At 41.7% G+C, this 20823-nt stretch overlaps 1 protein-coding gene across 16 annotated transcripts in view; it reads right to left on the minus strand.

Moving 5' to 3' along the window:
• ABLIM1 (actin binding LIM protein 1) overlaps positions 1-20823 on the minus strand; it is a 153111-nt gene that overhangs the window by 14219 nt on the left and 118069 nt on the right. For 7 of the 16 annotated variants that reach the window (XR_006415615.1, XM_044439510.1, XM_044439401.1 and 4 more), the window contains 6 exons: positions 20036-20140; positions 16489-16536; positions 7070-7216; positions 2945-3033; positions 2750-2846; positions 301-365 (listed from right to left, as the gene is read on the minus strand). Coding sequence is in view for 15 of the 16 variants with exons in the window: in XM_044439510.1 (XP_044295445.1) it covers positions 301-365; positions 2750-2846; positions 2945-3033; positions 7070-7216; positions 16489-16536; positions 20036-20140 (551 nt within the window). In the remaining variant the exon portion in view is untranslated. The remainder of the gene's footprint in view (positions 1-300; positions 366-2749; positions 2847-2944; positions 3034-7069; positions 7217-16488; positions 16537-20035; positions 20141-20823) is intronic. The other 9 variants (XM_044439442.1, XM_044439417.1, XM_044439409.1 and 6 more) reach the window with 6 other exon arrangements.

The raw sequence follows: 20823 nt of genomic DNA on the forward strand, positions 1-20823 counted from the left end.
ATATTATTTACTTTTTGAAGTGTGAAAATCTTTGCATCTTCAGCAAAAGGCTGGCTGCAAGTACTTTTGGTCCTGAAACTGGAATGGTCAAAGCCCATTCCCCACCACATCAATTCTTACCTGTGGTCTTTACCAAACATCTACTTCATTGTAGAACAGAGAAAAGGTTTCAGGACCACAAAAGTTCAACCTCTCCCTTTTCACAAGCAATGCTGTTTTGAGGTTCAATGAAATAGTATATTTTGCACAAATACCACACCCACACATCATTTCCTTACAAGAGGGGATTTGTTTGCTTACCCTATGGAGTCCGTTTCTTCCATAGCCAGGAAGGGAAGAGGTTTTAGAGGCAGCAGTATGTGAAGCTAAATGGGAAGGAGAAAAAACGCTGTTAAAACACACGGCATTCAAAATAAACACTTTTTAGGAATCAGCTAAAAACACACAAGATTTTCTCTAAGAAGGGAGTTTGCATCCATCTGAGTTTCTTTGGCAGATTGTTTTAACCTTAAATCGATGTGTACCGTATCATCCAAAATGCTACTTGGAGTTTCCTAAAATTTGAACCTAGATCTCTGCTAGAATTGTCCCACAATTTTAGTGTTTCAATAGCCTTGCATTTAAAAAGCTAGATGTTATTACAAGGCAGAAAATGCTTGCTAGTCCTATAACATTGCATGCTCACATATTTGACTACTACATGCTGCTTAAAATTTATCTTTTTTCTGCACATACAAGCCGGGCCAAACACACTTTTATTAGTACTAATATCACCATCATTGCCACCACCATCCGCAATGGATTAGGCAGATGACATAAAACTGGTAACAACTCATGCATAACACAAGGACTTCTCAAACACAGCATTTGCAGCATTCAAGGCCTAATATGGATAATAATATTAAAAACTTTTTAATGCAAAGTATTGTGGGAAGAGTTGACCTAGAGAACACAACTTCCATACGGCAAGTCAGTGCTATTATTCCTGTATGGGGCATACAAGAGCAGAGACAGAAGCTGAAAAATAGCAATTTGCCTAAAGCAACCTTGGTAAATGTATGGTTGAGCTGAAACACGAAAAAAATCCTTTCTCATGAGTTGTATTTATGTGATTTGCTGCCTAGAAGCAGTCAACTGATCTAGGGTAGGTGGTGTGAAAACTCATACTTTTTTAGCTTGATTTTCTCTTACGCTGCTGGCCCTGGACCTCCTGGGTTGTATGTGTAATCCAACATAGAGCACCAATGACATCATACTGAAATTATATGGAAAACACACACAAATACACAGAATGGGAGGGGGTCAGGGAGCTTCCTATAAACAAACAAGAATTATAAGTTTCCTTCTTCAGTGGAATGTAACAGAGTTTGTCTAAAAGACCTGTCTGATGAGCCAGCCCTTCAGCTGCTGTGATCCAAGACTCTGGAATGCACTGCTCTGCTCCCGGAGGCTGATTTCCTTTCTCCATGTGGGAAAGGCTAAAAGGCTATGAGAAGCATAAATATCAACAAGGTGTATGTCACTCTTTAATCATGACTTCATGACCTTTCCTGCTAGCTTTCAAGTAAGACTGATATTGTGGCCTGAACAGAAATCCACATTTTATATGCGCAAAAATCTTATAAGATTGCTCATTATAAAATGCATATCATATTTCTCTTCCTAAATTAATGCATTTTAAAAAATTATACAGACTAAAGTTTTTAAAAATGTGAATTAATCATCAAACCTAGAACGCCATGTAAGACTTATTTTATATTTTGATTATTTTGTTTTATATAGAAAGACAAAATATATGCTGCAGCAGTGGTGAAACGAATCAGATGGCAGCAGCACGCATACAAACAAGCAACTGTTATGGGCTGAGGGGAGGGAAACTATTCCTGTGAGCTCACACATGACTAGAAGCTACATCTGGATGGGTTATTTACACAATTGTTTCTGGCCAGATCTAATAGGAATTTAAAACGCTGCTCATGAATACATCTCATGCTCATGCTTATTTTTCAAAAGGCAAGCTGTGTATGCTGCAGAAGTAAACAGTTAAAATGGTTCTATATTATTTTGAGTAAAAGAGATTCAGCCAGCAACAGAGAGTATAATTAATTATAGGCACTCTCTTTATATTAGGGGAATTATACATTAACATTTCTTCATCTGAGTTTGTCAATAATATTATAACTATTTTCTGATATGAAGAATAGTTACATACTACTGATATCCTTCTATTCCTTTAGAGATGGACATGTTTTTCCAGAAATTAGTATCATGAGCTAGTTTTAATTCTGTTCCCAATTGGATGTAAATTGAACATAAAATTTCTGAAACTTCCAATTCTATGGATTAGCAGCTTTAGAAAAGACATTGTCAAGTAATATGGAAATGCATTTCCTCATCTGATTTGTTTAGTGCATCTCAAGAATCCTGACTCTGGAAGTGTCCACTCTTCTTGCAGGCTTTCTGAGAATTTATTGTGAACAACAGTTAGGGATAAAGTGGCAGACAAAATGCTCCAGATTTTTAGTGCTGGCATCATTCATACCACATGGTTCGTGTAACCAGAGACAGATCCAGCAATAGACTGGCTTTGTTTTAAGCAATTTGCAGTATAATCTCTACAAGATTACTCACAAGTAGATCCCAGTGAGTTCAATGGGCTTAGTCCCAGGCTATGTAATAACTGGGTTGCAGCCCCACTCCATCCTTTCCCGCAGAGCACTCACGCATGCATTCCATGTGTGCTGCTTACATGAATTAACTGGAGAGTCATAACGGCTACTGGAAATGGATGACCTTTCTTTTTCCATCTCTTCTTTTAATATCAACTGTCCCAGACCCGAGTTGAGCTGCAAATGGAAATTGAAAATACTGTGTAAGGTAGGAAAAGGAAATCATGTCATGTTCACATTGGTAAATATGAAGTTTCCACCAACATGATAGCCACCTTCATCAGTTGTTCCTCTTGTAACTGCCGACGCTTCTGAAGCTCCTCTAGGTCTTCATCTCTGCCAGTGGACCTGCGTCGCATGTCTACTACCACAAAACCACAACACAAAGATAATTTCTTGTACAAGTATGTAAAGACTAACGATCAACAAAAGTATTTTCTTAGATTTGCTAGTTGAATGAAATAATCAAATGCTTTGCTAAGCACATAACCATTCTATCATGTTTGCATGAAAAATACAATAATATTGATTTATGTAGAACTCAGTTTTTACTGATTTCCCATTATATGCTGTAAATACTGTGGCTGGAAACTAGTGTTGCAAATTTTGCTAACCAGAGAGATATGCAGATGAAAGTTAGTATGTTGGATGTCAAGAATGCACAAAATAGCATCTTGATCATGCACCTTTCATCTCTGCAAATTTGGTCCAAAGCTGCTATGATAATTTTGCAAGAATGAGCTGTTTTTAAGTGAGGCTTCGAATTGTATCTAAATCTATGCCAGAGCAAAGATTCTGGTGCTGTTCTGCAAACACCTTACACAGGTATATACCTTGTGGGTGACATAATGCTAACAGAAACATGCTGCTGGATTTCAGTTCTTTTTTTCTTTGGGAAAGAAGTGAGAAAAGCCCTTTGGCTTGTGAAAGAGCCTTTCCATTTGCTGAAGAGCACCCCTGGTTCCAAACCCATGTCAGCAAAGTACAAGGAAAAGTATAATGAAGAAGCGGGGGCATCCTCTGGCTCAGACAGATGCATAACTTAGCCTTTGCACTAAAGACCTGGTATTAAAAAGTTGAGCAATTCCATATCCAGTTAAACTGCCAGCTGGAGGTTTGGATTTGCTCAATGACTTAAATGCTAGAAATCAGCATAACTGAAGATTTTGAATTTTGGAACAGACATATAGCATTCCTATTCCCTTCTTTGTCTTAGACTCATTCACTTCTTGGGAATTTGTGACAGTTCACTAAGTAGAAGCTGAGAATCTACACCATTTTACAATCTATACAGTTTTCTTATAACTGTAAGCATTTCCAAAACAAAAAACATGAATCAATTGTTAAGGACTTCCAAAGTTCTGAAAGGATTTGCAGGACAAACATGGTTAGCTGTTGGAAAAGGATTTGGCCCTAGCTCTGAAAAGCTTGGATAGTTGATTATATCACAGTTCCAGACTGCAATCCTATACACACATATTCACCATCATGATACCTTCAAGATGTGCTGGAATACAACTCTCATCTCCCTTTGGCTAGCTAGGGATAATGGGAGTTGTAGACAAAGACATCTGGAGAGCACTCAGATGGGGAAGGATGCCATACACACTTCCTTGGGAGGAAATCTCATTGAACTGAATAAGTCTTATGTCTGGGTAGACATGCATAGGATCAGAGCATTGATTTTTGTCTGTAAAACTGGAATAATAATAACCTAAGCAGATACTCCAGTCAAAAGGGAATATAAAGCACTTTGAAAATTAGAAGTGCTATATAAATTTAGGAGGTAGTAAAATTTAAAGATTACTGAATTTTTATAAATTTGATTACTTTGAGCAATTTATATATGCATATATTTGAATACCAGTAGCTGCTTTCAATAAAGAACAGCAGCTTTGGGAAGGCTCAGTTTTCAGAAGGTTACAGCAGGCATGGGCAAGCATTTCACTCTTGCATTCCATATTTCTGCTGCAACATACCACTAAATTTGTGTTTTTCCACACAACTTCCTAAAGACAGTTTCCCACTTCTAAACACTCCTGGAGAAGAAAAACAATTTGGGAGGGAGAGACAAACTCCAGTGGGAAAACAGTAGGTGAGCAAAAGGTTGAACATCTTCTTTCTCCTCAAACTGTTTGTTTATCCTGAAAATTGCTCCTGCTCCTCCACAAACTACTGTTTCTTGTCACAAGCCATTAATGAATTATCAAGATACATACATATGCACCTGGTTAAGCCCAATGAAAACAGTGCCCCAGGTCCTCTTGGTTTTGAACATGTAACACATACTGTTAATATTGTCAAACTCAGTGTATAGGAGGACTGGTAATTTGCTTCTTATATAAATAAATCTAACCAGCCAATTCAGGTTTCTAGCAAAGCAAACACATTTCATGCCAGAAGAATGGATAGCCTGATTTTTGATAATATGCAAATCCTTGCCGTTGGTCCAATTTGGAGATGTCAGGATGAAATTATTTTAGCTATCAGTTTCATATGGTGAAATTAACGACTTCATGCATCATAATATGGTCAGTGCTGGAATTTATCCTTCATTAGCAAGCGAACCTTTGTCCTCAATTGTGGCATAGTATAAATAACATTTTAGATACATTTTAAAATTGGTATTCAGAAGATATATTTAGAAAGGAGAAGGCTCTTCCCATGGGGCTGACATGGTAAACTCTCTGAATATCAACATGATTGTGTATACCTGACAAAAGACAACAGGGAACCAATGGAGTAAAATAAATGCATGCCCACTTTCCCATGCTTGTGAATCTGGCTTTAGTATACAACAGGTAACCCAAAGTTACTCCTGAAGATCATGGGTAATCCCCTGGGCAAAAGAATGACATGGCATAGACAATGGTGAAAAAGAATGAAAAACAGCATGAGAAATAAATGTCTTAAGGCAAAATAATGTTTGGAAATGGGGCACATGAAATGTCATTTATTTAGAAAGTTACTTCTATGGTGACTGTCCATCAAGAACTCTACAGAAGTTGTTTTCTACAACCAGGGCCAGGCTAAGACACTTTGCTTCCTGAAAGAGACAAGATGCCCCCTTCCCGTTACATGGGCAAAAACTGATCAGGCAGATGGTTTGATGTTTCAGCACTGCTGAGAAGACAGCATCCTCCACCATGCCTGAAGGCAGTAGACCAGTTTAGGGATGCCAGACACTGCTCTCACCTCCAACTTCTTTCCAGTGCCAACCCACCTAGCCCCTGGCTCAAAAGAATGCAGGAATTCAGTAACAGCAGCTCCAGGGTGTGCCGCATGTGCAACACTTACATACGCATGAAACCTGGTGGAGCATCTACCTGCTCACTCCTTTGGGAAGATTGCCCAGGGGTACAGACAGTGATGTGTTGGGAGCTGGCAAGCAGATGAGACATCCAGGACAACACAAGCAAGCTCTGCTGCCAGGTGCCTGCTTGGGAGGGAGGGTATGGCTGGCGGAGCAGGGTGTGAGGGCTCATGGGAAAGGCCCAGAGCCATTTGCTGCCAGAGGCAGCTGCAACACGGAAGGACTGGCTCTGTGAATCCTAATGTGAAAGAATGAGGGAAAACCTTTAACCAGACTTAATACAGAATGCAAGGTGTAGCATTGCCTTTAGAGAGGTTAACAAGAGAAGAATCATTTGCAAGCAATGCATTAAGGCCAGCGTACCTTGCCTTTGCAGTCCAATGCACACAGCCAGCAGAATATTTTTGGCCATGAATTAGGGGATGATGTAAGCAGGTACATCCAGATTCTTCCCTTGTTCCTTCTTGGACCATGTGCTACCAACGATTCAAATCCTTATTTTAAACTCATTGAATTCAAAAATTGCTTCAGTGTTTGGAGGCCAAAACTTGTTTAAAAGGGAAATCAAGGAGAACACCACATACACCCTGGTGATATTTCTCTCCTCTGAAAAAGCTCCTGGGCTAATACCTGCCACTCAAATGTCTGTATAGTTATAAGGGGTTTAAAGTGAAGAATGACTAGGAGAAAGCTCCTAATGGAGTGTGCACCCCTTTGGAAGGCAGACTTCAGAGAACTGAAACCCAACAGACAGTTTTTAGATTATAATTCTACTCCCCTCCTCACATGCTATTAATTATGGGTTAGATCAAAAGGCAGCCATACTTACACCAAATCCAGTGTAATCAATGGGACTCCAGTTAGTCATGGCTAACTGAAGTCCTATTGATTTCAGTGGTTCGACTCTTAAGCATGACTCAATCTGGGTTCAACCCTAAATTTTAAGAGCAGCACCAATTAAGACTCTTAAGGATCAGGTGCAAATGATTTCAGTGTCCCTAAATCTGACACTTTCCAGCATGAATAAATCTACATTTATTTATAGGTAGGAGAAGCTGTGTGTTTGCCCATGTCCCCTGTTCCATACCTACAGCCGCAAGTGAGGGAGGACCTGGCCAGTATTCTGTCTCAATCTTTGGAATCTCGTTGGGTGCTGGAGCGTGGGCTGCTGGGAACTTGGAAGACTTGATGATATCATCGGTAGGCTTGTTCTGGGCTGCCAGAGCAGCTGCATCTAGATGGCAATCAGGGGGAACTTAAACTATCAGATTAAATTGCTGTATTACAGCCTACATCAATGCTATGGTTCTTTTGCACGTCAAGTTCTCTCACAATTCAAATAATTAATATATTCCACTGGCTTTCCATGTTCTCATTTAGCAACAGATCAAACCACTCCTTAATATCTCCAGGCCGAAGTTTTAGTCTCAGTCTCTGCATTAACATCATGAGTTTCACAGGAGCTGCACCCTTACAGGGTGCATGCAAATGCAGCATTAATTGATGTGTCTGTAGACCTTTCTGTCATGGAGCAAGCCTGGTTTCTTCCTACCCTCACAATGTCAGTGGCATTCATACTAATAATTTGTGCTTTGGAGAGGCTCCACCAACCCCTTGGTTAGCTTTCAAAGCCCGACATGATTTTGACTCATTGTAATGCAGGGGTGGAAAGCCTGTGGCCCTTGGTCTAATTTGAAACAGGTCAACTATCAGGCAAATGTAATCTTTCCCTGCCGCAGCACCCTGCTGGGCTGGCATGAAGAGGAGAAAGAAAGAAAGAAAGAAAGAAAGAAAGAAAGAAAGAAAGAAAGAAAGAAAGAAAGAAAGAAAGAAAGAAAGAAAAGAAAGAAAGACACAAAGAGTTTGAAAGAAGAAGTAGCTATTAAAGAGAGAAGAAAGGAAAAGGCCATATTCTGTTTTGGCTCTGGCCCCATCCATTGGTGGCATGTGCCAAATTAGCCATTTTTCTTTATTTTTAACGATAGCATAATAAAAATAGTTGCAAAATAGTTGCAAAAATGGAGGGGGGAGGGGAGAGGTGAGTTAGTGTTATCACAGGTGCACAGCCAACAGCTGAAGCAAACTTGCAGGACCAGTTTCCCTAAACTCAGTCCTGGAGAGAAAATTGTTTCTTTAAATTTACGTAACAGTACCTGCACCACACAAATAAAGCAATATCAATATTTCAGCTTTAGGATCAAATGGTATGTGATGTTAATTGCATAGGCACAGCTAAACCTATTTTTCTCTCCTCAGTGTAACTATGTGCAGTCCCAACTTCAATCATGACCAGCATGCGCTGGGAGGAGAGGATTAAGCCTCCAACCCCCATTTCCCCTGACATCCCACCCTGTGGGGATATGAGAGGGTTTTAAAAAAAAAAGAGGCAAAAGCATTGACTCCACTAGAGCCTTTTTTAATCCATGGAGGTCATGGGGGTGGGATTTTACAGAAAAAAGTGGCATAGGGAAGATTTCATCCTTCCTTCCTGGAACATGCTGATCTCAGTTTGATTTGGGTGGATGCAGATACATAGGAGTAAAGAAAAATATTAGGCTAAACCATACCTACATAATTATCAGAACATGCAATCTGGCCTTAGAATAGTTTGAAAAAGTGTAAGCTCATTACACATAAGTTTGTCTTTTCTTTTTAGCAACAGCCTTTATCAGGAGAGTTTATGGATATCAGTTTTCTTGCAAGTTCTTTTCAATAGAACATAATTCAGAGTGTATTTCTCATCAAAATCTTCCTGCTTTAGAATGTCATTTCCTGACCAAACTCATTAAATACTTCTCAACAATCCAAATGAGTCATTAGGTAACTAGAAGATAATTAACTTAATTTTGCTTAACCATGGGTGCAAAGCCATGGTTAGCTAAGCTACGCACAACTGAATGTGTAGCTTCCCAACTGCCTTACCATTTTCACTTTTCATCCCCACAACTCAAGGACACCCTGCTCCTTGGAGCTATTTGTGAACATGGTAATTGAGATTACTGAGGGACAAAAACCAGAGTTTTAATCCAACAAATCACAGGGTGGAAGGCAACACCCTCAGAACCCATGGATTGTCATTACATGCAAACTGAGTTATCTCAGGGTTCATGCAAACAACAGAATCCCTGTTTGATACTGATTCCAAAGTAAGGTGTAATTAATGGTACCCAATTTATACAAGCAATGCACTAGAAGTCATACCTTCATGATGTGCTTGGAAACATCAAAAGAATGCACCCAACTGCAGTAATATCAATATATCCATGAAAGCTTGATGGTCCATTCAGGAAAAGTAAAATAACATTGGCGCCAATTTTTCCCTATACAAAATAACTGTGCAGCTCCACCTTTAGCAGTTAAGTATTAACAGTAGTAGTATATTTCTATACTACCCAATTGTCAAAGCACTGTTTCAATTCTCAATTACAAAATGTTAGGCTGATTCTACTGTCCAAGAAGCAATTGACAAGAGGAAGCTAGAGAAAGCTATGAAGTTGTTTTCCAATTTTTTTTTTTTTTTTTTTGGCTTTCTGATTTTAAATTTCAAAGGGCACAATCTGATAAGAATGCCCATAAGCCTCTGAACTCAGAGGATTACAGGCCCCCTAGGCAGGGCAGGAGGAACACGGTGGCTGTCTTTGCCTCTTTGCTCCTTTCACCCTGTAGGTCAGCTAGATGGCTAATTTCAGCCATTTAGTTGTGGCACTGCAAATGGGGAGTGAAAGGGGCTTGAATGCCACCAGAAAATAGATCTGGCCTCTTTCTCTTCCCCTGGAATTTCTCCTGGAGCCCTCCAAGGACCACCTCAATGAAGCATCCAGTGCAGTTCTTTCTGCACCAGCTGAGAGGTGCAGGGCAGGACTCCAAGAATCCCCAGCTTTGAGGTTGGGCCTCTTTCCTAGCCTTGGATCTGGGGATCTGAGAGATCCTTGGGCCTCAATACTGTCTTTTCTCAGATGTCACAGAATGAGCTCAACCACAAAGGCCTATTTTAGGACATGTAAATAAGTTCTGTGGCCTCAGGCTTGCCCCAGAAAAGAAAGAGTCAATGAAGACATGGATTGTATAGGTGTTACTGGAAAATTAGAAAGCATTAAGCCTTTTTACATTATCACTTAAAGTGCACCTCTGTTGCGTTTCAGCATGTGTATGACAGTCCAAGTCTCCTTTAAAGATGACAATACTGTCACAAACCTAATGAAAAATAGGACAATCTTGTCCACCTCCTCTGTTGCCACACCTTTAAAGTGTGACTTAATTTCATTTTCTAGCACATGAGATAATAAAAAGTACAAAGAATAAGCAAGTAGAGAGGAGTTTGCAAAATGGCAAGGGTAGTGCTGCAGGACTGAGAGAATGCAAGAGGGTTAACCTCTTGTGGGATTCATGGCTATGGTGGAATTGTGCACCATCTATTTAAAAGGGACATGGCATGAGAGCAGGGACACTGTGGATAGAGGCTGCAAGAGTTGCAGGGGAATACAGGAAGTCCCCTACATATGCACTTTCAAAGATGCAAACATGCTTTTGTATACTTTACTGTAATAATTGAGAGTGGTGACTCCAGCAAAGCATAACATGGGTCACACCAACCTAACGGTAAAGCCATATGAGGAAGAACTCATCAGAACAACAAGGTGCATTTCCACACTGCCACGTACCCAGAAGTATAACTTCTGGAAGTCCTCCAGAGACATCAACCGAAGTCCTGCAGTGTCATTATAAGCCTATGACAGTACAGTACCATATAGCTTATTGTGTTAGTTGGTTACCTAGGCTAACTTTGTTGGACTTACAAACGTGCTCTCATTCATATGTAGGGGACTTCCTGTATAGGCAGGGCAGTGTGGCACATGCTTATGACCTGTTGGGGGTCAGCTAGTTGGCTACTCCGGGAACAGAAGGCTGGGCTAGATGGCCCTTGGTCTGATCCACCCTGACTCTTCTTCCCAGGTGCTGCATCTGAACAGGATCCCCAATTTTGTAGGAGTCTTGACCGTATGGACCGCCTATATGCATCTAACCACTTGTGCACAGGCTCCTCTTTGCATATGTGATGCTAAATGTACATATATTAAAAGGGGTGCCTGCATCACGGTCCCTCTTCCCCTCCCCCATCATGCATTTATGGCTACTCTGCAGTAACAGAGGTCAGTAACACACAGCAACTACACAGAAGTTAGAGTAGCAATAAATGTGCTATCTGAGACAGGAAGTATCACATTTCCCAGCTACTGCTTCAGTGATGATGACACATTTTGAGGGAAGAACAAATGAGAAACACATGTCTGTTTATTGCCTTTGTGGGAAAACCCTTGTGCTTGAAAAAAGAAGGGAAAAGAAGTTGTAATAATTATTGTTCAAGAGGAGGACTATCAATAGAAATATCTCCTGCCTGAGATTAAATGACATGAGACAGAAGCTGAAAAAGCGTTTCACACCCCTCTCATACCAAAGAAGAGGGTATGTATGCTGAAATTCCCGGCAAACTGCAAAGCTCTAATGGTTAGGTTTACTCAGTCAGGAGCAGCTACCATAGCTCATTACTCAGGGGACTACAAAAGTGTGACTTCGAACAGTACTTACGTATTAGAATGGATGAGGTCAGTGGTAAAACATTCACAAGTTAATGGGAGGTGAGTAGACATAATAAAAATCATAAAGAAATAAAAATAATGTTAAGGAAAAATTAAATGGCATGATTAAAAATAATTAGATACAAATAATAATGCCAACCCATGACAATCATCAGCTGTCAAGCAGTCCAACCCTGTTGTAAACTGTAACATAGAACTCTTTGCAGTTACTCTTTGATCCTTGTAGTATGCTTGTTGACATGTGCATTCTCAACAGCTACTTACCGAAAGGTTAAAATTATAACTTCCATTTCTGGATACCATGAAAATGGTATTTTCACCACAGAATTTCCAAAGATTAATGCTAATCCCTCAGAAAATACAGTGACGTTACTGTGGTTGTTAAAAAGGGAGGACTTTCTACAGACTTTCCCTGTTTTGTAATGGGCAGTGATGCCACTCTGTCTCAGGACTGTCTTTTGTGCAATGCTGTAAAAGCAGGTTGCTTACCTGTAACTGATGTTCTTCGAGTGGCCATCTGTGCATTCACACATATGGGTGCTGCGCCTGCGCAGTGCCTAGGCTGGAAGATTAGAAAGCTAACGGTTTATTTTGGCGGGAAAATGCTCCGCTCCCCTCCCCCGTTGCAGTATAAATACAGCGGAGCGTCCGCCATTTTACTCAGTCTTGAAGGCCGACGTTCGCCCCCTAATGTTCGAAAAACAGCATCATAGCAAGAAAAGTCGGTACCGTAGGAATAACACGGAACTGACAGTAAGAAAAACAGTCCACTCACCAACACCATGCGGGGCCGGCAGGTGGGTTGTGTGAATGCACAGATGGCTACTCGAAGAACATCAGTTACAGGTAAGCAACCTGCTTTTCTTCGTCATGGCCTCTGTGCATCACACATATGGGTGATTAGCAAGCTTACCAGACTTGGAGGAGGGAAGGTGTTGTCAGTGAAGAATGGCAGAGAGCACGGCTCTACCAAAGGAACAATCCCTTCTGGTGTGTACATCAAGCTGATAATGCTTGGCAAAAGTACATGGAGTGGCCCAAGTTGCAGCCTTGCAAATATCCTGAATTGGAACCCCTGCTGCAAAGGCTGACGAAGTCGCTACTGCTCACGTAGAATGCCCCCTCGGAAGTGAGGGTAAGTCAATTTTTGCCAATTGATATGCTAGGACTATGGTCTGCACAATCCATTTAGACAGTCGCTGAGATGAGACTGGAGAGCCTTTGTCATGATCAGCATACTTGACAAAAAGTCTGTTGGAATTCCTGAATGCTTCTGTGTGAGACCTATAAGCACCTAACATCCAGCGTATGGAGAGAGCGCTCAATCGGAATCGACGGAGATGGAAAAAACGCAGGGAGGATGATTTCTTGGTTCAAATGAAATGGTGTAGCCACCTTGGGAAGAAACTCGGAGTCCATTCGAAGAATGACTTTTTCCTTGTGAAAGTTCAAGAATGGTGGGTCTATGCGTAGAGCACACAGTTCACTGGCTCTTCTGGCTGAAGTAACTGCAACAAGGAAGGCAGTTTTCCATGAAACTAGGCATAAACGCACTGTTGCCAAAGGTTCAAATGGAGGTTTTGTAAGGGCCTGAAGTACAACAGAAAGCCTCTACGTCGGCATAATAGGTCAAACCAACGGGTGCAAATTTTATAGCCCTTTAAGGAAACAGCGAATCAGGGGTTGAGAAAAAACAGATGACCCCTGGATGCTGCCATGAAAATGCGAAATAGCAGCTGTATAGATTTTTATAGATGAAGGCTTGAGTCCTTCATCTTGGACCCGGTACATAGATTCGTACTGGCGAGACGTCACCTGCGGCTGAGCCGGTTGGTCCCAGGGCTGAACCATTGCCTGGCGAAGCGTGGTAATAAACGGTAGCAGATTGCTCCCCTCGGACAATGTCATACAACCGGTCTGTGCTGGGCCCGGGGCGGTGGTAGGCCTCTATCTCCAGCGACCGGACTAGATGAGAAACCGGTTCCGAGAAAGAAACATGGGGCTCATTCAGGGATCCCGGGTCTTGGGAAGTAATAGCCATGTCCGGAGACGTGGAGTCTACTTCCGACTCGTCCAAGTCTTGATGGTAGCAGTAATGCTCACTGGATGAGGAGCTTTCAGGAGATGGTGGACGTCTGCGTTCCATACAGCCAGAAGTGGACGGTGCCTCTCTCGGGATCGATGCCGAGTGACGGTCCAGAGGAAAAAAGGCATATGGATGGAGTCCACTCCAGGCAGGATAGCCATCATAGCCGTGCATAGACCAGTCATCTGCATGGCGCTCAGATGAACAGCTCCTATGCCTAGGAGGAGAGTCTGGTCCCTCAGTTGGCCCAACAGCAGGCATGGGTGTCGGGGAGTGTTGCCTCGGCGGGGAACCTCTAATTTCTCCATCAGAGATGGACTCCCTAAGCGGTGGCTCCTATGGAGGAGACACGCTCTCAGGTCGAAGAACAGGCCTGGGGGATCCCAGCGGCGTCACCTGCATTGCAGACTGCAGGGCCGGTCCCGAGGGAGTCGGTACCGTGGTGGCAGTCGGTACCGAAAACCCCGACGAACCCGAGCCTCAGTGTTTGGGGCGATTGGGTTTCTTGCCCTTGTGGGCCGCCTTAGCCATCTTTTCTTTCCTTGCCTTCTTATGGCTGGAGGGCCTTTCCGGCTCTGAATGCTTACGCTTTTCCTTTTGTTTGGCTGGAGGAGAAGGTAGCTGTTGCGCTTCTGTTGGAGCAGTGCCTTCATCCGAAGGGAGCTGTGGCGGCGCGGCCGAAGTTGAGGTGGGCGCTTAAAGGGCATGGCCGGGGTAGAGGTGGAGCGCTGCGGTGGCGCAGCAGAGGAGGGGGTAGGCCTTGAGATTAGCTGATCAGATTGAAGCAAGGTCTGGTCCCAAAGTAACTTGAGCAGACGATTCTCCCTATTCTTCCTGGCCTGTTTGGTAAAGGCGGACAATGCCTGTACTTATCAGTCCTATGCCCCTCACCGAGGCAGAGGAGGCATAAGTTGTGCGGGTCAGCGGGAGACATTTTGGAGCCGCACTCACTACACTTGTGGAATGCCGCCCGCTGTGCCATTGCGAAAGAAGGAAGAGATGATAGTACAGAGGGTAGATAACCATAAAGGAGCACGTAGCGAGATCTAAGTGAGAGAGAAGCACACACGAGGCACAGCGAACGGCGGTCGCAGAGACTGAGTAAAATGGCAGACGCTCTGCTCTATTTATACTGCAAGGGGAGGGGGGAGGGGAGGGGAGCGTTTTCCCTCCAAAAACCATTAGCTTTCTAACCTTCCGGCCTAGGCACTGTGCAGGTGCAGCACCCATATGTGTGATGCACAGAGACCACGACGAAGAACAACTATTATTTTGGTATGGGTTTAATGTGTTTTTTATATTGCATTATGTATCTATCTTTGTATGGGATATATGGGAGAAGTTATATTAAATGGTGCAAAAGTAATATATAGCAAGAGATAATGCCTGCTTGTATGGGCATTCATATGGGCACTTCCCCTCCAGATCAAGAGATACATCAGTGCCCTGCCAGTGCATGACCACAGTTCTTGATGCAGCTGCTGATACGAAGAGGGGAGAAGCCTTCTTCTTTACATAAATTCTTATTTATGTCTTTAGAAATTCTTTCTCTCTTTATAAAAAAATCTTTATTTATAAATAAATAATAAATACATGGTTAATTGTAAGGAGGCATGGCAGGGATAGAAGCTGAAGGGAAAATGGGGAAAATGTCTTCTTATGTCTGTCATCTCAGCCCTGTATGAAAGCTTTAAAAATATTTATGTTGAGAACGTACCTATTTCATGATAATAAAAGAGGTGGGGGGGAATGGGATGTAGAAACAAAAAGTTGGCAGAAGCCCCTTTTTGTCATGGTTCTGGGCTTGTCTTTGATATTATGGAGTTCTGAGAAGAGTGCATAAAGGAGCGGTGTGTGTGTGTGTGTGTGTGTGTGTGTGTGTACGCACATGCAGGCAAGCTTACAACTTGGCCATTCATTATTCTCATTGCAGACATTCAAGCTACGCATGGGGCAATCTGTTGTTTAAAAAATTAACTTTTTGTCTTGAGGTCTGTTCTTATGTAAATTGTGGTGATAGTGCCAAATAGGAATACACTGTGTAGAGCATTTATTTGTTTATAAATATTTATTGTTTGTCTTCACTTGTGCCCTGCCAGGGACTAGGTGTACTCCTAGATAAAGCTTTTATTTTGCAATGATCTTGCCTCAAACAAGGTATTTTATGGGGGTTCCAGATGACATCAGCTTCCACCTGAAACCATCTTGGTGCTCTCCTACAAATAATTCTTTTCCTATTCTCTCTCTCTCTCTCTCTCTCTCTCTCTCTCTCTCTCTCTCTCTCTCTCCCCCCCCCCCCCACCCCTCCATTGAGTAAGCAAAGCTGGAATAGGTGCACAGTGCTTTTTCATTAGTAGTGTTAGGAAAGAAATTAAACGTTCCCATCAGTTTCTTAACTGGTTAGGGCTTTCCAACAGAAATATTATTTTCCACATTTCAGAAAATAGGAATGCAAGATCTTTGACCTGATTTTCATTTAGAATGCTGCCTGCTATTGTTTCCCCCTTTTCCCCCTTAAAAAAAAGCAAGCACCTTTCTATTCTGATTTAAACATTAGGCAGAGGCAGTTTACAAGTCTGAAACAAAGGCCAGAAAGACACACATTGCAAAGTTCTTGCTTTCAAGCAGGGTTCTGTGTTGCCAATAACCATTCTGTGGAAAATTACACTCAAAGCATCATGCACAACTTTCAAAAAATATTCTGTTTACATCAGAAAAACATAAAGAGAAAAATTTAACACATTGCTAAGCACTGTGTTCTGCCACACAGGTATTTAATGTATTAGATTGTCCCATTCTGAAGACAGAAAGAATAAGGTTTACCATGCTGTTTGTAGATAGGTGGTTTCCTATAAATATTGATGCCTTGATCTGAAAAAATAAAAAACAAACGCATATGAGTATTTGGACGTCTTCAGTTAGTTATTGGAAAAGGGAAAGAAACCAAACATGAAATTAAAGGATGCTTCCAACCAAGGACTTGGCACAGAAATTCAGAAAGCTAACTCTAATATCACACAAAAGAGGGAGGAATCTCATGAAAATAAAACATAAAACAGATGGAAAAATATCACAGATAGATGACATATAGAGTAGGGAACATGGTGATGTACCTTAGATGTAAGCCATTCACTTCAAATTCTTAGTAGATTGTTAGTGGAATAAATAATTCAGAGGAAATGCAACCAAGGGAAGTAAGAGGAGGAGGAGCAATTTGTGGAGAAAATAGTCTCCCAATTACAACTTGGAAATTGTGCACAGCAGCTCCTTGAAACACATACTTAGTGATGAGGTAGATTTACTTTAAAGGCTTTACATCTTTCATTTTGAAATACAGCCATCTTATTCAAGACTATTTCTCGCTATGCTAATTGCCAACTCATACCACCAAGATCATAAGTTTACTTTAAATAAGGTAATATTCATCTAGCAATATTGCAAATGCAGCCCACTTTTAAAAATATGCTTGAATACATAAACTCATGGAAAGGATATGACAATGCAAAGTATCAGAGAGGATGCTTGGAAAGTTTAGAGGATTCTTAAAAAGTCCGAGTTATTGTTAAACAAAACTGAAATAATCAAACACTCCAAAATATGAGTTTCTTTCACCTAGGTGAACTTGGTAGTCAGAGTAAAATGTGAATGCCATTGAATTAATTTATAGCTCATTTCTATGCAAGATTACTCTGAAGTAAGTACCAATATATTCACTCAGGCTTACTCCCAAGTAAGTATACAGTCTCAGAGTGTTAAGGATAGATATTATTAAGTTTTGTAAAGTGCATCCCTCTTATACTAGACATGCAGTTGCAAGCTTATAAACGTTGCCTGGTTAAAACCTGAAATTTATACATAATGCTCTTAACCATTTACGTTGGAGTACAATGGTTAAGCTTTCACTTTTGGCCAACATTTTTTAGTTATGACCCCCTCCCAGTACACTTTTACCAATTTACGGTGAATCCACTAAGAATGTCTTAGAAAGCCATGACCATGAATGCAAACACTAAGTTACAGCCAGGCACATTGCTACCACTAGGAAAACATCACAATTTGACACATATACAGAAAATGCCACTAAAACTATTTGTTGACAAACAACAGGCACACATGACTTTATCTTTTCCAAATACAGTGGGGCCAGAGAAGCCTATGACAACCTAACTTACCATAGAACAGGATTAATATTGTGTCATCTCAAACTGTTTAAGAAACATTAAGTGCATTTTTCTTTGTCTGAGGAACAACAGTGGTACTTGGCTCACAAACTTAATTCATTCCACGACTCTGGTCACGACCCAACTGGTCATGAGCCAAGTCAAATTTCCCAATAAGGTTCAATGTAAATAAGGTTAATCCATTCTGTAAATATTTTTTTAATCACAAAAATCTGAAGCAAAGTGACAAAGAACAACAAAGATCGTGGCCATCTCCTCCCCCACAGCATGAGTGCGATCACGCCTGTGTTCTCGGCACAAGCATGACCGCAATTGCAGCCATAGACAGGCGTGATCGCAGTTGCACTTGGGCAGGGAACATGGACACGATAGTGGTCATCTCCCCCACCCCCCCAGCATTACCGTGATCAAGCCCACTTTCCCTACACAAGCGCGACTGCGATCGCAGCCATAGACAGGCGTGGGCGCGCTCATGCAGGGAAGACGGGCGTGATCGTCATCCGATGCAGAGTTCACGACCTGAGGCAAAATGTTTCTGAAATGTCTGTTCACGACTCCATTTGGTTGTGAACCGAGGCATTAGTAAGCTGAGGTACCACTGTATTTAATCTACCTACCATCCAATTCTTCCTCCCAAAAGTTACACAGTGCACATTGATGAAATTGTTTTTCTTGTGAATAAATAGGTGGGATTTAAGAAGCAGCCCTTAGCAACAGCTGTCTCTAGGAAATGGACACTATCATAAAAACTAAGGGTATTATTTAAGAGGCTTCCAAGGCATGGTCTGAAGGCACATGAGCCAGCTCTGTTGCTGAAGCTAAGCAGGGTTGGGTATTGGTGAGTGTTTGGAGGGGTGACCACCTGGGAATCACACATTGTCATCTTGACTTCCATGATGGAGAAAAGTGGGATACAATAATTATAGAAACAATCATAGTAACAAGGAATATTACTATTCCAAAGTAATATTGCAAAACAATAATGCCAATTCTGGGACAGAATTATTTAAAGCTGGCCAAAACTTCTGGTTTGATAATTGCACAACAGTGTCAAGAAACCTCCAGAATGGGGAGGATCGTTTCATCCAGATTCCCAGGAGACAGATCCCACTCCAAGAAGGCCATGCCTCTAGTTGTCCTGGCAGTGCCATCTAGCAGTAATAGATCTGACAGGGAGATGAAACAGGCAACAGGATGCAAAAGAAGCTCTCCTCTAAGAAAGACAGTTTAGGAGGGAGGCAAGTAGGTAAATGTGGGAAAGCTGATTGTGGAACTAAAGATACTAATGGCTATGCTCTGAGGCCATGCCTGCCTCCCTGTCAGCGTCTCTCTCTCTCTCTCTCTCTCTCTCTCAGGGAAATGAAAGAGACAGAAATACTGACTGTGAGGAAGAGCGGTGTGAACTGATGTGTGCAATGTGTATGCAATGCTCACTTTTGATTTTGATTCACTTTTGGTCCTGGTCACTGCTGGACTACAGACCGGAACAAATTCAGAGTGTAACACAGAAAAATGTTCCCCATCCCTGGTGGGACGAAAAGGGTAGATAAAATGAAATGCACTATTAAATCAATTTCTATTGATGAGCATATGCATGATTTTGAACAACTTCTCACAGGAGCCTAGAAACTATAGACTCCTGAGGAAGCTTACCAATGGACATTACCATAACAGCTAGGCACTACCTGTCTGTCCAAGGAACACGATCCCAAACAGAAAAGCACATTCATTGCGTCAGAAAAACAAAGCAATGGCTAAATGTGTGTCAGTGCAATTCTATTCAACAGATCCATGGAGTTCAACAGGCTTTACTTTGAAGTCAATATATTTAAGATTGCTACCTGAATTCTCTCAACATAATGAAAGGCAGGGAATCCAAAATGAGATGCTTATGGTGGTAAAGAGACCTGGGCTATGTACTCTACACTTTCACCAAACTACAGCTCCTAGTTCTCCAACCAAGGAAAAGATTTCATTTATAGCTTAAAAATCTTTCCATGGTCAGTGTTTTCTAATTCTGCTCAAAACAAACCAGCGACCCCTGTATTTCAAAGCGGTGTATGGTGGAATCCAAGTTTTAAAACAAAAACAAACTGAACAGCATGGCAAAATGGAGACAAGACAACGATTACAGAAGGCTACGGTCTACACTATGACAGGACACCAAGACACACAGTGCCAGCTCCTACCTGGAACATGGAAATGTTTAGGGGCCTGAGCGTAAGTTGGTGTTAGAGGGCGGCTGTCTGGCCGGTAAGGGGCAGGGGAGTTCCGACCGCTGGACGGCTCATTGCCTCCAATGAGGAGAATGAAAACAAACAAACAAACAAACAAAAAGAGCAGTAAAGAAGCAGGTATAATTCAAAACCCAACCAAAAGACGGTGGAAAAGGAATCAGGGAAGAAACAAACAAAAATATATAGTCAGTTGCCAAAAAATGTAGCTAGTACTGGAAAGCACTGCTAGTCCATATTGAGAGAATCATTCACCTTAGGCTGGAATCAGGCAGCTTGCATTCCCTCATTGGTCATTCCAACAACATGCATGAAGGAACAATGCATTTGAATTAAATGAACAAGCCACAAGGAGGAATGGGAGGTTACATGGGAATGGTATCAGCTGGGTTTAAAACTTTCAGTATAAGAGTAACAGCATCTGGCAAAGTCATTGCTAGGCAAACCCCAAAGCAAGCTGGCTTCCAAGTTAATTGAACACTTAGAAGAGGCTCCCAAAATTCAAACATGCAGGTAATAGGAGGAAAGAAGCGATGAGTTATTTGGGTTATTGTCAGGTACATTGTTCTTTCTTTATATATCCAAGACCTGAAATCCATTCCCCCGCAAAATCTGATTAGAGGCCAGCCAAATTATTTTGCTGCCTGAAGTGGAACAGCAAAGCTCCTTGCCCACAGCTAAGTCAAGTGCAGTGTCCAAATTTGACTGAGTTATTCTGGCTTTTATGACATCAGGAATGGTAG

This window comes from Varanus komodoensis, unplaced genomic scaffold (assembly GCF_004798865.1).
Source record: "Varanus komodoensis strain SLA01 unplaced genomic scaffold, ASM479886v1 scaffold1, whole genome shotgun sequence".
Lineage (NCBI taxonomy): Eukaryota > Metazoa > Chordata > Lepidosauria > Squamata > Varanidae > Varanus > Varanus komodoensis.